This window comes from Leptonychotes weddellii, chromosome 15 (genome assembly GCF_054177405.1).
Source record: "Leptonychotes weddellii isolate Sample4059 chromosome 15, ASM5417740v2, whole genome shotgun sequence".
NCBI classification, from domain to species: Eukaryota; Metazoa; Chordata; class Mammalia; order Carnivora; family Phocidae; genus Leptonychotes; species Leptonychotes weddellii.
In genome coordinates this window covers 41,451,894-41,469,591 of record NC_138383.1, presented here as the reverse complement: position 1 = coordinate 41,469,591, position 17,698 = coordinate 41,451,894, and the positions used below count along the sequence as shown (strand labels likewise).

The 17,698-nt window shown below is 60.4% G+C and overlaps 2 protein-coding genes across 7 annotated transcripts in view; one reads left to right on the top strand and one right to left on the bottom strand.

Moving 5' to 3' along the window:
- PEMT (phosphatidylethanolamine N-methyltransferase) overlaps nucleotides 1–15,915 on the top strand; it is a 98,127-nt gene extending 82,212 nt beyond the window's left edge. For all 6 annotated transcript variants that reach the window (XM_081805584.1, XM_081805585.1, XM_081805586.1 and 3 more), the window contains 4 exons: nucleotides 9,674–9,819; nucleotides 12,484–12,595; nucleotides 15,283–15,357; nucleotides 15,615–15,915. In XM_081805584.1, the coding sequence (XP_081661710.1) occupies nucleotides 9,674–9,819; nucleotides 12,484–12,595; nucleotides 15,283–15,357; nucleotides 15,615–15,672 (391 nt within the window). In that variant the 3' untranslated portion in view covers nucleotides 15,673–15,915. The remainder of the gene's footprint in view (nucleotides 1–9,673; nucleotides 9,820–12,483; nucleotides 12,596–15,282; nucleotides 15,358–15,614) is intronic.
- Nucleotides 1–17,698, bottom strand: part of MPRIP (myosin phosphatase Rho interacting protein) — a 574,668-nt gene that overhangs the window by 173,891 nt on the left and 383,079 nt on the right. The window lies entirely within an intron of this gene.

The window sequence follows — 17,698 nt, the reverse complement described above, 5'->3', positions numbered from 1 at the left end:
TTGGGCGGGGGTGGCCTGTGGGGTCAGGCCACACCTGGCATATGGTAGGAAAGAAGGCGCCACGAGGCTCTCAGAGCCAGGACAGTGAATGCATGTACCAGGTGAGGTTTTCAACTTGCAGGGGGCTACTCTGCCCTCCTGAGCTAACCTCCCTCACCGTGCGGCTGAGAGAAATCATCACTTCGGGTTCCCGCTTGGAGGGGTGCCAAAGCTGAGGGAAGGGACAGGGAGGCACAGGGGTGTGGAGGAAGGGGCCCTCCTAGCAGCCAGGCCCTTCGTGTCTGCTCTGGCTAAGAGGCCCACATTCCGGCTTGGCTGCTGGGCACCTTTGGGCCCCCTGTGCTGAGCGCTAGCCTTCCTCTCCCACCCCGTGGGGTCCCTCCCTCAATGACTCTGAAAACTCAGCTGGCCGGCACACCCCACCGGCCTCCTTCCTTCTTCCCCAGCCCCCGCCTGGCCTGCAGCCCAGCCCTGTTAGCTCCTTTCCGGCTCAAGGGATTCTTTTCCCTTTGTTTTCTTCCCTAAGGAGCCTTTGCCCACAGGGCCTGCAGACATTCTGCCCCTCTGGAATGAATGAATGAATGAATGAATCCCTTACCGTCTCTGTTCTGTCTCCCAGCTGGGTGTTGAACTCCTCGGGGGCTGGCAAACTGTACCCCCAAGGCCCAACCCTGCTAGCCACCTGCCTTTTTATGTCTCATGAGCTACGCTAGAACCTCGTATAAGTGGAATTACACGGTGTTTGTTCTTTTGCGTCTGGCTTATTTCATTTAGCGTAATGTCGTCAGGGCTCATCCCTGTTGGAGCGCATGTCAGAACTTGCTTCATAATGCTAAGTGAAGTAAGCTAGACACAAGGACTAATCCTGTATGATGCCACTTATATGTGGGATCTAAAAAAAGTCCAACTAAAAAAAAAAAAAGTCCAACTAATAGAAACAGAGAGTAGATTTGTGGTTGCCAGGGCCTGCGGGGGGTGGGGGGGCGGGGAGGGTGGTGCGGGAAACAGGGAGATGCTGGTCAGAGGGCACAAACTTCCAGTTAGAAGGCGAATAAGTTCTGGGGAATCTAATGCACAGCTTGGGGACTATAGTTAATCCCGTCTTGTATACTTGAAAGTTGCCGAGAGAGGAGATCTTAGAATTTCTCACCACACGCACACACACACACACACACACACACACGTTGAGTGTGTGAGGTGATGCACGCTAGTCAACCTTATTGTAATCATTTTATAATATATACGTACATCAAGTCATCACATCGTATGCCTTAAACCCACCCAAAGTTCTATGTCAATTATATCTCTATAAAATGGGTAAAAAATAAAAGCACTTTGAATTTTTTTTGTAAAGAATGTCCTTCTGTAATTCTGCATGTAACTGTTTGGGGAACTGCCGTACTGTTTCCCGCAGCCGCTGTACCATTTTACCTTCCCACCTGGTGCCCGCAGCCTCCTGTTTCTCTACATCCTTGCCAGGGCTTGCTGTTACTTTTTTTTTTTGGAGGGTGGGGAGGGGCAGAGGGAGAAGGAGAGAGAGAATCCCAAGCCGGCTCCACGCTCAGCACGGAGCTCGACGAGGGGCTCGACAAGGGGCTCCATCCCATGGCCCTGAGTTCATGACCTGAGCCGAAATCAAGAGTCAGATCCTCAACCAACTGAGCCACCCAGGCTCATGTTATTATTTTTTGATAATGGCCATCCTCAAGGGTGTGAACTGTTTTGATTTGCGTTCCCCTGAGCACTTCTTTTCATGTGCTTATTGGCCATCTGTCTATCTTCCTTTGAGAAATGTCTATTCAAGTCCTTTGCTCATTTTTCATCAGGTTGTTTGTTTGTCATCGTTGAGTTGTACAAATGGTTACGTTTTAAATGGTTCTGTGAGCCTCTACATGATATCCCAGGTTTTGCCTCTCAGCCTTCAAAGCTGAAAATATTTATTTTCTGGCCTTTGGAGAAATAGTTTGTCAACCCCTGGGCTAGTTGGTGACTGAGGTCCCTCCTAGCTCATCTAGATGCATAATTTTATGATCTTCCATATCGGGTCAGTAAAACCTTTTCTGTCAGTAAACCTTTTCTGTAAGGGCCGGATAGTAAGTATTTTTGACTCTGAGGGCCACATAATCTCTGTTGTGGCTCCCGGAGACAGCATGTCAGCGCGTAAAGAAATGCACGTGCCTCAATTCCAATAAAACGGAATTTACTAGAACAGTCGGCAGGGCCAGATTTGGCCACAGGCTGTGGTTTGCCAGCCCCTAGTCTCCATGAAAGGAAAGTCCCATTGCTGCCTTCGGATATCCAGGTCCCCCTGGTGGATGCCGTCCAGGACCCTGGGAGGGAGTGTGAGTCAGAGCAGCCTGGGGAAGGGGCAGGTGCCCTGGGCAGCCTCAGCTCTGCTCCCGATGGGCGGGCCTGGAGCAGGTCACTTGGGCTCTCTTGGTCTCCTGCCTGAAATGGAGCAGGGGTCCCTGGTGCTCTCCCAGGAGGGGTCGTCCATCCTCACTGACCAGCTCCTCACCGAGCGTGTGGCCATGCAGGGGATCCCGGGCTGAGCAGACGCGGCCCTGCCTCGGGCGACATTTTATAGCAACCTGGATGGGGCGGTGACATGGTCAGACCTCCATGCTCCCCTCGGGAGCCAGTAGCAAGTGGGTAAAGGAGGGGCCCCTCTGCCTGGATTAGGCACTTCTCCTGCACAGGATGCCGGCAGGAGGCAAAACGCCAGAGGGCCCCAGGTCCCTGGTCCCCTGACGGGGGAGCTCCCTGGCTCATTCTTGCATCCGGGGCCTGGGGAGAGCTGGGAAGAAGACCCCCATGCCCAGCTTCTTATAGCTGGTAGCTCCTCCGCTCTTCCTCCTCCCCGGCTTGCTGCTCTTGGTGTTGGCCTGGCCTGGTGTCTGCCTTCCGGCCCATGACTTTTCTCCGGGTTGGACCAGCCACCCCAGGAAGTTTCTGGGGCGAGAGGGAAGATGCTCGCAGGCAGGACTGTTGTCTTTGCTCACCTTCCCGATCAGCAGGCACTTTCCCTCCTCCCCCGGCCTTCTCTCACTTGTCCTTCCCTCTGCTGCATTGAGTGAGGGTGGGTGGGTGCGGCTTCTAGAAGGGCTTGTGAGAATCCTGGCAAGACCAGTCTTGCCAGACCAACTGGCAAGACCTACTGCCTGTAGTCTTCTGCCTCCTCCCCCTGCCTCATATTTTCCCCGAGCAGCCTTTCTCATACATGCCTTCATTTGATTCCTAGAGGTGTGTTTTCTTTTTCTTTTGTGGTAAAATATACATAACAGGAAATTCACCATTTAGCCATTTCTCTAAAATGGATCAGTGACATTTAGAACACTTGTAATGTTGTGCAGCCCCTTGTGTCTAATTCCAGAACTTTTTTACCCCAGACGAAAACCCTGTATCCATTAAGCACATGCTACCCCCGCCCCCATCCCTGGGCACTGGAAAATCCGAATTTGCTTTCTGTCCCTATGGATTTGCCTGTTCTGGACATTTCCAGTGTGTCTGTTCTCTCTCTGTAAGCCACAACTTCCGTGGTGGGTGGGGGGCAGCAGTTGGGGTGGTGGGCCGTGCAGACAACTGAATGGAGCGCAGATCATGTGCCTGTTCAAGCCCTGGGCAGGGGTGTCAGGAGAGCGCTGGGCAGCAGGTCTGCCAGGCATGAAGACAGGGGCCCGCGGTCGCGGCCGGTACAAAGGGGAAGGGACAGGGACAGGCGTCCGTGTTGGCTCGTCTGCACCAGCCAGGCAACCAGAGGTGGTCTGGGGGCCGCCAACAGGATGCGTAGGCTCCTTATCTGGAGGCCATCAGCACATACGTGTTTGCTCTGGCTGTGGAGCACGGAGAGGGAGGCCTGAGGGGCCCCGGGGGAGGGGGGAGCATCTGTTGAAGCCCCCTCCCTGATCGCTGCATCCGCTGCAGAGCCAGTCTCCCGGGGTGGGTGGGGGGAGCCTGGTGGCCTGGAGCCAGCATGGCACAGTGTGGACAGCCAGGCAGAGCCCCGCCCCCCATCCTCCCGTCGGGGGGACAGCGGCCTCAGGACAGATGTACGGAGATGCACAGGGCACTGGGGAGCCTCTGCTGCATCGGTCAGTCACTCAGTGGAGCTGTGTTCCAGCTCACTGCAGCAGTGCCCGGGGTCGTGTGGAAACGGGGGGCATGCAGGTATGGGGGCGGGCACACAGGAGCAGGCGGCCTCCGCGCTCAGGCTGGGGTACACCTTCAGCAGAAACGGGGCTGTGGCCGCAGCGAGGGGGGCAAACCTTCTGCCCCTCCGGGTACTAGTTGCCTGGGCGCAGGCGCCCTCCGTGCGTGGACCCGCCACGTGGCTGGGGCGTCCGCACGTGTGGCTCTCTGTCCCGGTGTCATCTGTGTGCCAGTCATTGCTGCATCCAGGGCCCCGCGGGGACTGTCACAGGGTGAGGTCAGGACAGGCCTTGATGGGCCAGTGGCCGCACCAAGGAGCCAGCAAACCGGGCGGATCACTGCCGAGGAGGGCTGTCGGAAGGGGCGGTGAGAGCCCGGCCAGAAAACGGGGTGGGGGTGGGCTCCCCCAGGCTCGAGGAGTGTGGGAGGACTCTGATCCTCGTCACTGTATGCCCTTCGCTCCCAGTGTCTGCAGCGCTCCGAGGCACGTGGTCCTCCCCACAGCGTGGGGCTCGGCTTCTAGGCCAGCGGGAGAAAGGCTCTCTGACTTCTCTCTGGCCCCCAGACCCTCTTTGAAAGGTTCCTCCAGTCCATCCCCACCTGGCCACTGTAAATCTCCTTTTCGATGAGCTGTAATTACATCTGGAAATGCCCTCACCTGTGTTCGCAGGGCAGCCCACACCCAGGGGGAGGGATTCTGCGGGCCTGGGCTCTGGAGCCCCACAGAGGTCTGCCTGCCCCACAGTGGGAGGGAGATCCAGGCGGAGGGAGCAGGAAGCACGGGTGGGGTCAGCCTTAACTCTGCAGGTCCTGCGGGCATCAGGGCTTTGCCTTGGGGAAGGGACGGACCCTCTCTTGGCTGTGATGGGTTTTGGAAACACTTTGAAAAGGTGATGCGTTCATTCAATGTACAGCATCCTAGCCCTAAATTCTCACTGGGTGACGATTTTGTAGGGGGTCACATAGGTGAATATTTTTGTTTTGTTCCGTTTTAGGACATATAGGTCTATTTTAATATGGATTAGGAAAAAATAAGTCAGCCCACTGGAGGCCCATGTTCATGGATAGTTTTGCCTAGTTGGGTTGAACCATGAGGCGTGAGCTAACCTAAGCCTGAGAGGTAGAATCTCAAGTGAATCACTGCTCAGGTTCGCCTGGATGACCTGGTGAGGACGCCTTTGAAGGACTGAGGTTTATCAGTGCCGGTCCGTTGCAGACAGACCCGGGAACAGGCCTGTCGTGGGGCTGTGGGTGCCACGTGGGGCTGTGGGCACCACGCGTGGCTGAGCCGGGTGCCTGGCTCAGGTGTGGCTGTAACATCCTCTCCTCCCCTCCACCCTGGGTTCCCGGATTTCAGGGGAGCAGAGCGCAGACAGCCTCAAGTCATACTGGTGACCGAAAGCTCAATCCCAGTTTTAAAAATAGAACTCGAGACAAATGGATGAGTCTCTCCACGCCCACCCCCAGTGCGGAATCTTTCCAAAGGAAATTGCCTCCTATTACTTCATTCTATTATGGGGAGCGTGGCTCACAGAGCCACTCATCCCTCCATTAATTTTCCGTGGGGAATGGACTGTGCCTTCCTGGCTTAATGGAGGAGCTAGAACACCACAGATCACCTGATTGGGGCCGGGCCCTGCCATTCCAGGAACCCTGACGCCTGTGGGGCCAGGCGGTGCACAGGGCGTCGGAACAGAACCCCCGGGAAGGGCCTGGCCTGCCTTCTCTGCTGACCCCAGACAGCAGCCCCATCGGGCTTTGTGGCCAGTGGGAAAGTGCTTCCCCTCGGTCTCTCCCTTCCTCTCTTCCCATTGGCGAAGGCATAGAAAAGGAGTCACAGGTGGATGGAGGCCCGGGTCGAGTCTGGGGCCGTCCTCCACACTTCAGGGCCTTCTCCTTGCCATCACTGGCCCTAGATCCACCCTTTCTAAGGAATCTCCATCTGCTTCCAACCAGATGGCTTTCACTGCAAGCCTGTCCCCCTGGGAAGCTGTTTCCTGCACGCCAGAGGTCAGAGCGAGACCTTTCCCATTTTCATCTGCCGCCATGCCGTGCGCACTCAGCGTCGGGCAACTTGCCTACTTCTTGGATGATGGGAGAGAATTCTGGCAGAGGAGCGTGCCACGGAGGCCGGCTGCTCTCTGACCCCGGATCTGGTCCCGTCGGGGCTGTGGCTGGGCTCAGCGCCCCGGCCCCGGGCGCTGGACGCTCTCCCGCTCTGCGCCCCCGCAGCAGTGACTTCCCACTCAGCGTGCACGCGCGTGTGCACACAGGCACACACGCACACGCACACGCACGGGGCCAACGACCCCAGGGCGAGGGCTCTGCCGCAGGCTGCTTGCGCCCCGGCCTCCTGTGCTGGGCTCTGTCCCCAGCCTCTGCCAGGGCTCTTCCTCTTTCTGGAATGCTCTCCCTGCCCAGCCCCTTCTCCTGGGGAATGTCTTCATCGGATCCCAGCTTAAGCCTGGCGGTGGCCTTCTGGGCCCCCGCCCCGTGTGGCCGTCGTGTTGCGAGCGGTGCTCCACCACACGGTGTCACCCTGCCTGCACACCTCTGTCCTTCCCGCTGTGCGCAAGCCCCACAGGCAGAGCCTGACGTGTTCCGTGCTTACCGGAGTGGGCACAGCCATTGGCCACGGCTCCGCACAGGGCCACGTGGGCTACCGTCACTGTCACACAGAGGCAGAAACCAAGGCTCCGGGCACCCATGTCTGTTTGAACATCCATGCTGCTCTTCTGCCAGGAGGCCTTTCAGTGGGCCGCCCTGAGGGGCCCCCCAGAGCACTCGAGGCAGGTGGGTATGCTGTGCTGGCCAGAGGGTGCCCACCGTGCCTCATTTCCCTAGATTTGGGGGCCAGGGGTCGGCCCAGGCAGGGAGGAGCAGGTCCCAGAGCTATGTTGAGGGAGGTAGAGCCCAAGAGCCAGGCAGGGGGTGGGTTCCCCAGTGCACAAGAGCACGGAGGCCCGAGCATCACCCCCGCCCACCCCCTATACACGTTCTCTCTCTGCTGGGTGGTCCCTTGTGCCGCGGTTGCCAAGGAGCCAGGGGCCTGCAGGTGAGCCCCGCTCTGGGTGGGGCAGCCGGCCTTGCCAGGGCCTGCACCCTACTACAGACAGTAGAGGTGGGGAGGGTGCCCCGGCCGAGTGCTGAAGCCGCCTGCTCTGGGGCCTGAGCTGCTGGGTCTGCAGGGTTGAAGGTGTGCCTGGGTCACGGGGCTGCCCCGTGCGTGAGGGCCGGTGGTTTACCAGAAAGTCAGGTGAGGGCATAGAGGGGTGGGGCATGGGTGTGGGTGTGGGCAGGTACAACGGCAGGGTGTGCATGACCCTGAGCCCATCCCAGCAGCTCAGCCTGGATCTGCAGGGTGTCCCTGAGCCCGGGCCGCAGGAAGGCTGAAGGAGGTCAGTGGTGGGCGGAGAGCTGGGGGTGTGGGCAGCCTGACCGGTGGCTGGGTGTACCTTGACATGTGCTGCTGCTGGACAGGTCACCGTGCTGGCCTCTGCCCACAGGCCGAGGGTAAGGCAGTGGATGTGGGGGCGCTGCTTTTCCTCCAGTTGATGAATATGTACTATAACCCATCCTGTCTGGTGTGTGCCAGATGCTGGGGAGATACTTGAGGGAAGGAGAAGCAGCCTCTGTTCTCCCAGAGCTAAAAGTAGTTGGAGAAGAACGTTCCGGGGAGGTGGGTTTTAGCTCAGTATTAGGATAGCCTTACAACAATTTGAATTTGCCAATGGAATGAATGAGTGAGGATGGTGAATTTGTTCTGCTTGAAAGAGCCTTGCAAATAGAGGTACTTTGTGATGGATGGATGGATGGATATAGGATAGCTGATGGATGGATACATGGGTGGATGGATGCATGGATGGACGGGTAGGTGGATAGATTGATAGGTTGATGGATGGAATGATGAGTGGAAGGATGGATACATAGGGGATAGACTAATGGGTGGGTAGGTGTATGGATGGATGGATAGATGGACAGAGGATAGATGGATGGGTGGATGGATGGATGGGTAGGTGGGTAGATTGATAGGTTGATGGATGGAATGATGAGTGATGGATACACAGGGGATAGACTAATGGGTGGGTAGGTGGATGGATGGATGGATAGATGGACAGAGGATAGATGGATGGGTGGATGGATGGATGGATAGATAGAGGATAGACTGATGGATGGGTGGATGATGGAAGGATGGGTGGATGGATGGATGGATGGAAGGATGGATGGAGGATAGACTCATGGATGGGGAGGGGGGAGATGGTGGAGGGATGGGTGGATGGGTGGACAGAAGATAGGCTAATGGATGGGTGATAGATGGATAAAGGATAGACTCATGGATGGGTAGGCGGATGGATGGAAGAGTGGATGGATAGAGGCTAGACAGGCAGATGGCTGTGCGGGTGGGTAGGTAGACAGTGAGCTGCCCTGCTAAGACGAACCTGGTACAGAGTGAGTGCAAGCAGTTGTCCTGTGCGAGACAGAAGAGCTCCATGTCTCTTCTGAGTGTTACGATCGTGGGGAAATGGCAAGTGTGTTTGTGGTACACGCATGCACTTGCTCCCACACACATCCTCTCCTTTGAGCGTGTCCCTCCCAGCAGTACCAGCTCCCCACTAGCGAGGCAGAGCCCGAACATGCTCCTGTGCGTTACCACGAGCCCAGCCGCTTTGCCCCCCCCCCCCGCCAGCAGCATGCCTTCCCATCTTCGGTAGCCACTCGGAGAACCTGAACCTCCAAACCCACGAGCATGCTCACCCTGCTTTTGTCACTTGCTGGTTAACAAGGCCTTCGATGGCTTGGCCCCAAAAGGAGCTTGCTGGGGCCATTTTGGAGGTTGGGGAAGACATAGGGAGCCTCTGAGGGGCCACCTAGGATGTGGCCAGCCCAGCGCAGGGACCATGGAGGCCGTGGAAGGGGTGGGCATGCCCCAGGCTTCCGGGGGGCACTGCATCCGCCAGGGGCCTGGGATGCCACCAGCACGTGCAGCATATGCCAAGTGCAGGGGCGCACGGGCGCAGCCAGGGGCATGCATCTGTTCCTTTTGGAGCCACATTTTCCTGTGAAGTCCCAGTTGCTAACTGGACAGGAATCAGAGTTTGCAAACTGGTGGCCCCTGGGCTGGATCTGGCCCACGGCCACGCGAAGTCTAACGTGGTTGTCCTTCTTGCCTGTTTCTAATCATTAGGGGATTTTAAATACAAGTCCTGATGTCTGGCTTCTCGAAAACCAAAAACGTTAGCAGGGCCCAGGCCCCTCATTGCGGTCACTTCCCTGGTGGCACTGGGGGGCTGGCACTGCAGGGCAGCTCCCCTCAGGCAGGGCCGTGCCCTCCAGGTCCCCTGCACCCCACCGGCAGCCAACTTCGCTCGTTGGCACCGCCTGCCTGGCCCCAGTTGACACTGAGTTTGAGACCCCTGGACGGGCTGTTCTGGGGGTCCCCCGGGGGACAGAGGGTGGGAAGGGGGAGGGTAGGGCAGCCCCTGTCCATGGCAATGATCGTCTGACACCCCCCCCCCCCCGCCAGCTTCACACAGGCCATGCTGAGCCAGCCCAAGATGGAGAGCCTGGATAACCCCACGGCCTACCGCATGGGCCTCGTGCTCCTGGGAGTGGGCAGCACGTTTGTGCTCTCCAGCTTCTTCGCACTGGGCTTCACTGGGACCTTCCTAGGTAAGACCCCAAGGGCTGGGGGGCCACGAGCAGATGCACTCTGGGTCCAGGCGGGAGCAGGGGCTGCCTGCCTGCCCTGCCATCTGTGACATCTTCGTGGGGAGCGCTGGGGGACCCGGCTGGCTCGTTGCTCTGCCCCTAAGTCTGAGGCTCCGGGCACTTTCGTTCTCCAGGCCTCTGCCTGTCCGTGGTTAGCCTGGGAAGACGGGCTTGCCTGTGTCTCATCCAGCCGCTTGGCTGCCAGGCCAGTGGGATTGCCATTTGCTGCACTTGGGCCACAAGCCAGGGCTGGTGCGGGTCTGGTGCGGGTCTGGATTGGGTTGGTGGGGGGGGAAGATGCTGTCCCTGCTCTGCGTTCCCCACTGCCTATGGCTCAGGTCCTCATGACATCAGCAACTTCTAGCAACTTGGAAGCCCAAGAAGGAGCGCAGCTGGGGGAGGCTGCAAAAGCAAGGCAGTCTTGGGGACAGGGACAGAAAGGAGGAGGCAGCCCACAGAAGGAGCCCAGCAGGCAGGTTACGTGGGAGGTGCCCACGCCTCTGATGGGCTGGATCAGGGGCTCCTGGGTCCTCACCGCTCTCAGCCCCCAGCCAGCTTCGCAGACCTGGTCTCGGTTTCCTCCAGCGCCCAGGGCAGTCCCCGGAGCCCTCCCTGTCTGCCTGGGGGCCTCTCTGTCCACAGTCGCTTGGGGCCTGGGGTACTGCAGGCTGCAGAGGGAGCCGGGAGCTCGGAAGGCGCCGTGTTCACAGGCAGAGGAGACACGCGGGAGCGGCGTGTGCGGGGGGCCTGAGCTGGGCCTGTCACCCACCTGCAGCAGCGGGGCCCCCAGGCGGCTTGCGCCTCGTGCTCAGGCCGGAGCTTTAGGATGCCCGAGGCTCAGAGAGGGGCAGCGGGTGGGAAGGTGGGAAGAGACGTTGGGAGCTCCTGGGTCTGCCAGGTGGGAACAGGGCACTGGGGTGGGCCCGGGAGCAAACAGCAAGCTCCAGGGCAGGATGGCGGGCAGGTGGGCCGGTGGGCGGGGGGCCGGTCCGGCCAGGGCTGGAGGTCAGGTGGGGGCCACATCACACATGTCCCTGAAGGCCATGCAGGGGCCCGAGGCCTCACTCCTGGGGAGGTGAGGGCCATAGGAGGGCTTGGAAAGATGTCCCAGCAATGAGGAGGCTGCACTGGTGGGGTCGTGAGGGAGGGGCGGGGATGAGGGCGGATCAGGTGTCTGTCGCGCAGAGCCGGGGGCCCAGGGCCACGGAGGGAGGAGGGGCACTGTCCTGTCCTCTTCGGGTCCTCTGAAGACCAGGGAGAGTAGCCCAGCAGCCCGCAGGTGGGCATAGATGTGGGCAGAGAGCTGGGAAGGGGCCGCTGTGGGGGGTCAGGGCCGTGGCGGGGAGCCAGTCAGGGTGGGCGGCTGGTGGGAAGAAACCAGAAAAATCCCAGGCACCACAGCCTAGCACCCCGCAGGAGAAGTGGCCGACAAAGGCCGCGGGGCTCTGGATGTAGGGCACGGCGGCCGCGCCCCTCGTGTGAGTCAGCCCCAAAGCGGGTTTCTGTGCCATCCGCCTCCAGGCCCACAGCCCCTTTCCTGCCTCCTGGGAAGAAAGCCTTCCGCAGCCCCCCACCCCCGGCGGCTCCTGTGGCCCCCGCACCCTTTGTCTCCAGACAACGGACTCCTCCCTCCCGTGGCTGCCCTACTTCTGCCTCGGATGAAGCTCTGAGGCATTTCTGGGGAGAGCAGGCTGGCAGGATGCGCCGGCGCCCTTCAGTGAGCAGCATGGAGTCCGTGGCCATGCGGGATGCCTGGGGGCCCATGCCACGTTTTGGAGGGCTGGATGACGGGCCTGTCTGGGGTCTGCCGTCTGACGGTCACACTGTCCACTGTGACCAGCTGCTCGGGGCTGGTCGCGGGGCCAGGGCCGTAATCCCAGGGCTGACCTCCTGGGTTGGGTGGTCCAGGGCGGAGGAGCAGAACAGGCCCCCTCGTTTCCCCCCGGGGGTTGGCAGGGGGAGGCACTCACCCAGGCCACATGTTGGGTGAGAAGGAAGGATCTGGGGGCAGAAATAGTGGGGAGCAGGCAGGCCTGCTTTCTTTCTTTGTTTTTTTTTTTAAAACATTTTATGTATTTGACAGAGACAGCGAGAGAGGGAACACAGCCGGGGGGGCGGGGGCGGTGGGAGAGGGAGAAGCAGGCTTCCCGCCGAGCAGGGAGCCCGACGCGGGGCTCGATCCCAGGACCCTGGGACCATGACCTGAGCCAAAGGCAGACGCTTAACGACTGAGCCACCCAGGCGTCCCAACAGGCCTGCTTTCAATAGTGGAAGGGTCTCTTGCAGGAGGTGACGTGAGCTAAGGGAGAAATGCCAAAGGAGGAAAGCTGCTGGCTGGACGGAGAGCAGGGACAAACATCCCGAACAGAGGGAACAGCATGTGCAAAGGCAGAGGAAAGGAGCATATGGTGGGTGGGAAGGCCCTCTGAGGCGTCTGCATGCCTGTGGCCTGAGTGGGCCCAGCGCCCAGCGTGTCCCTTGATGTGGTAAAACCAGCTCCCTGGCTGGCCTGGAGCCTCCTGGAGGGCAGATCTCGAGGTGTCCCGCCCCGCCCCCCGGGGAGCCTCCCTCAGGAACTGTGTGGCCAGGCTGTGAGCCCCCAGTCCTCCCTCTCCTCGTCCACAGGCGACTACTTCGGGATCCTCAAGGAGGCCAGGGTGACCACGTTCCCATTCAACGTCCTGGACAATCCCATGTACTGGGGTAGCACGGCCAATTACCTGGGCTGGGCTGTCATGTGAGTATCGGGCCTGCCCCTCGGGCTGCCGCCTGGGGAGGCGGGGGCAGCCTTCTGCCACCTGTGGGGCCGAGGCGTTCCTGGGGACTTTGTTCTCCCGGGAAACAAGGCACATCTAGACCAGGGCGTTAGCGAACTTCCTCTTGAAGGGCCGGACGGGCGAGGCTCACAGGCTGCAGGCGGAGGTCTGCAGCTCCCGAGCAGCCGTGACACGGTGGGTAAAGGAGAGGCTGTGGCCGGAGCCGGCACCGCATCATTCATGGATGCGGAAGTTTGAATTTCATATACTTTGCATGTGTCATGTCATACTCTATTCATTTTTTTTTTTTTAAACCACTTAAAAATGTAAAAACCATTCCGGGCCTACAGACCGTAAGCTGCCCATCGTGTACTAGAACATGAGGGCTCGTAGGCCCCCAGCGCCTCTAGGGCTCACACTGTCCAGAGACCTCAGGCGAGGAGCCGGCCTAGGGAGCGCTGTGGGCTCTGGGGTTCAAGCCATGCGCCCCTCCAGAGCGCTTCCTGTTTGTCCATTTTGCATGTTAGGGCTCCTTCCATTGGAAGTTTTTCTGTAGGAAGTGTTCGCTTTTATTGAATACTTGAAACCACGTGCCTAGGATGTTACAGGTGCTCCCAGACTCCAGGAAGGTTATAGGACATAAAGGAATGAATCTCTAATGGTGGAATGTCAGGAGTGAGCTGTTTCCTGGAAACCCCCACCTTTCGGGGCAGCCCAGATCGGAGCACTGGGCTTTGAGTGCAAGGAGCTAGAGGGGGATCTATGGGTCTGGCCGGGACCTCTCCCCCTGCCCCAGTCCCACTTGCAGACCAGACAGTCCCCTCGCCTGGACTTGGGCAGTGGGATCCCAGGGGGAAGGTTCCATGCCCCTAGATTGACCCACTCCACAGAGCATCTCCCCAGGGCCCACCCTGCAGCTTCTTGATTCTTCCTGCTGACCTCCTTTCCCCACCCCTGCCAGCACACCCATTGTTCTCTGCCATTCCCACCCCAATTTGGTCTTTCCAAACCCAACTGGAGTGTCCCCTCCTCCAGGAAGCCCTCCCTGACCCTTGGCTCCCCATCCCCCATATACAGGTGCCTCCTCTGTGCTCAGAGTGAGATGTGATCTCCGCCTCGGAGCTGTCAGGCCATGGCTCTCAGAAACATGAGATCCTAGGGAGGCCTGGGCTCCCAGAGGCCCCCTCAGGAGGCCATCAGCCACACGGTGATGAGAGAGGGCCTCCTCTGTGGCTCAGGACGCGGCCCGGCGCTGAGAGCTTGTCAGAGATGGGCTGTTACCTGGGCTGCAAGACGCTGTCTTCCACCAGGGGCCCCGCGGATGCGGCTTCCCGGAGCAAGCGGGTGTGCTGGAGCCCTGGTGGGCCTGGGCCGCAGGATTCCTGGGGGCACGAGGCACCGGGGCCTCCTGCTCCATCCAGGTCTCACCTTCCCAGGTCCCTAGCCCCAGTGGGACACCCCGTCCCCCAGGGTGCACAGCCAGTTCCCTAGGACCAGCCCTGATGCCACCTCGGGCTCAGGGCCAGGCATGTGGGTCTCCCCATCTGCAGAAGGAGATGATCCTTTCCACACCGGGTTGTTAGCGTGTCAAGGGCTAGGGTCTAGGGTTAGCACTTGGAAAGGGCGGAGGTTTCATGTGCATGGAATGGAGAGGGGGTACCAGCTCGCCTCCCGGGCCAGGGCCCGGTGTGGGGGCATCCCAGGGGTCAGTCTTAGCGACACTGTGGCTACAGAGCCCTGGCCCCATCCTCCTGAGCGGGCTGCCGCCAGATGTGGTGGTCCAGCCTGCTGCCTGCCTCCTCCCCAGCTCCTGGGGTGCCTGACTCGTGAGTGGGGACGCTCTGCTCACTCTAGAAAACCAAACCAGGGTCAGTGAGTAAAGCTCTAGGAGGGCAGATTTCATTTCAGCCCCAGAAGGGTCTCTGTTTGGTGTTGGCATCTCCTACCTGGCCGTGGCGAAGGGCAGACAGCCCACGCTGCCCCCAGAGGATGATTCCGAACAGGGTCCACAGAATAGGGGAGGGGCCTTCGGTCTCCCTGCTGGGGTGCCCAAACAAAGGGACAGTGTGAGGTCCTGGGCCAAGGAGCGTGGACAGGGCAGAGGGTCGCCTCATGGTGCACACATGTCCTGGGGCCCCCAGCCTGAGGCTCCTGGATGCTGTGTGTCCCCATGAACCAGTTTCTGTCTTCTCCCGGCCATCCAAATGCCGCAGCCCAGCCCCTGTGGAGCCTCGGGGATCCGAGGGGACTAGAAAACATGGGACCAGCTGGACAGCAGGTGCCCCCAGGCTCTTCCAGCAGGGAGCCCACGAAGGGCCCACTGGACACTCCACATACCTTTCGGGGCACTGGACCCATTTCTAGAAAACAGCCTGAGGACACTGTCGGTGGAGGGCAGGTCCACTGGAACATCCTCCTTGTGCAGAAAAAAATCTGCTTGGCCACTCGGGTGGTTCTGAGAGGCCATTCTTTCCTTCCCGATTCATCCGCACGGTGTCCCGAACCGGGGAGCCGGGGACATGGGAAAGGGAGTGTGGGCCCCCCTTTGAGGACTGAGCCAGCCCGGATAGGCGGTCAGCGAGCGGCCAGAGGGTCAGGACCCGGACGGCGGGGGCCGTGGTCCGAGAGAGAAGGCCGGGCTCGGGACCTGAGAGCATCTTCCCCACAGGCACGCCAGCCCCACCGGCCTGCTGCTGACCGCGGTTGTGGCCCTCGTCTACATGGTCGCCATCCTGTACGAGGAGTGAGTAGACACCTGTCACACACGAGGACCGCGCCCGCCGAGCGGGGCCCGACTGCCCATCACCGCCCGAGCGGCCCACGGGAAGCTTCGAGCAGGCCCAGTGGGGCCTGGGGGGCCGGGCAGCTGGTGCTGAGGGAGCCTGGGCCTCCTGCCCCCCTGCGGACACCCCCTCCGACCACGCTCCGGCGGGGGGCAGGCCTGGGGCGGTGGCATCCCTCCCGAGCCCTGCTGACCGGAGCCTCTCTCCCTGTCCGCAGGCCCTTCACCACGCAGATCTACCAGCAGAAAGCCTCCCCGTCCCACAAGAGGAGCTGACCGGGCCTTCGGCCACGTCGCGGAGCGTCTGTCGCCTCCGGCCTGCCCCGAGTGCCAAGCCCTGCAGCGGGGAGACGGGCCCCGGCCGCCGCTCGGTGTTGGCGCCCGGCGAGGGCCACTCCAGTGCCTTGGAAACCTCTGCCTTGGGGGCCCTGGACATGCTGTCGTCTGGCCACTGAGCCCCCCTGCCCTGCAGCCCCCAGTACGTCCTAACCCACCAATAAAGGCACCCTGACCCTGGCATCCCCTCCGGCTCTCTGTCTGGCCGGGGGGAGGGGGCAAGGGGAGGGAGTTTGGGGCTGCGGGGGTAGGGCATTCCCCTGAGGGCTCTAGGCCAGGCTGGTGTGGCCCTCCTTCTCGCTGAAGCCTGTCAGCCCTGAGCTGGGCACCGCCATCCACACACGGCAGGCAAGGGACTTGCCCGGATGTTTGGGCTTCCTGTGCTGCCGGCCTCACCCCTGCCCCAGTACCCCTTCTTCTGTCCCTTTCCTTTGGGGAGCCAGCCCAGGCTCAGGGTAGAGGTATCATCATACCACCCAGCGGCCCAACACCCCCACATGCCAAGGAGCTCCCAGCCTCTGTGAGCTGCCACCCGGGTAAATGATCAGAGAGTGAAAAATATGCCGAAAATTTAAAAGCCACATGAAAGTACCTGGTAGGGCTGGGAGCCGCATTAGCCGTGGTGATCGGGGACCCTCTGAGGAGGTGCTATTTGAGCTGAGACCCAAATGAGATCTCAGAGGGAGCAAACTGGAGGATTCCAGGCAGTTGGAATGGCAAATGCAAAGGCCCTGTGGTCAGAACAAGCATGGGCGCCCAAAGCAGCGGGCTCTGAGGGACCGAGTGAGGGAGGAGCATCACCGGCTGGTGCCCCCTGGGGCATGACCGCATTCGCAGAAAGCTGGGCCATGACACTCATGATCTCTGAACCCCAGGCCACCAGGTCCAGCCTAGAGAAGCTGGCCTTGGAGACAGATCGTCTTTGTGGAGTGATCTGTTATCAGAAAAGTCCAAATGTGGTCACACCGCAACCCCCTCGGGCCTCTGACGGGCCTGCGTCTGGATGGGAACGTGCACGGCCCTGAAGGCTGCCATGAGGTGGGCTTGGGAAGGCGCTGTGGCTGAGGAAAGAGGGAGGGCTTGTGTGCTTCCCCAGATTTGCTAGCAATGCTTGACCTGCAGAGGGAGGGAAGGGCCAGGCCCGGCGGGACCGCGGACTTGTGGCGTGCACCTGCTCTGGGGCCCTGCCTAGCACTGCTGTCTCAAGACCACAGGGGCCGGGGTCACCCCCGTTTGCCGGCTGAGGCTGGGTGACTTGTCCTGGAGGCACAGGTCTGCCCCACCCCAAGCTCATGCTCCCTCTCTCCCGCTGAGCGGGGAGGAATTGCAGAGAACTGGGGGCTCCCGGAGCCATGGGGTGGGGCTTCCTGGGTGGGACCAGAGGACCTGGGCCCTGCACCCAAGTCTCCCCCCACACCCTGGGGCTGAACTTGGCATCTCTGGTTAACGCTGACATTTCTCTCCTAATTCTTCGCGGGCCTCAAGTTGCCAGGAGGAATAGGCCCCGTAATCATCTGGGGCCTGTTGGTCCAGCCTGACCGCGGAGCCGAGTGCACAGGGCCTGGCCCTCCTCCAGGCCCCAGCCTTGTCTGCAGGCCGCCAGCCCTCCAAGGACACAGGCTAGGCCTTCCCCTCGCGACACTGGGAGAGCGGCGTGAGCCCAGACTCCACCCGTGCACGCAGCTCTCAGAGCCCCCGTCCCCTGCCCTGTAAAAGGGCCATGATATTGACGCCTGCCTAATGTATGCAGCAGGTGACCAGGCGGTGCAGGCTGGGCCTCCCTCGTCGCTCAGGGAGCTCCTCGAGCCCTCTTCTTGGGTTTCTGGAATCCAGAGCCTATCTCCGGCCTTGACGGGCCACAGGAGGCATCTAGTCTGATCTTACCCAGTGCTTCAATCCCTGCGTCTGCTTGCACACCCCTAGGAACAGGGAGCTCGCTCCTCCACAAGGACCTCTGCACACACAG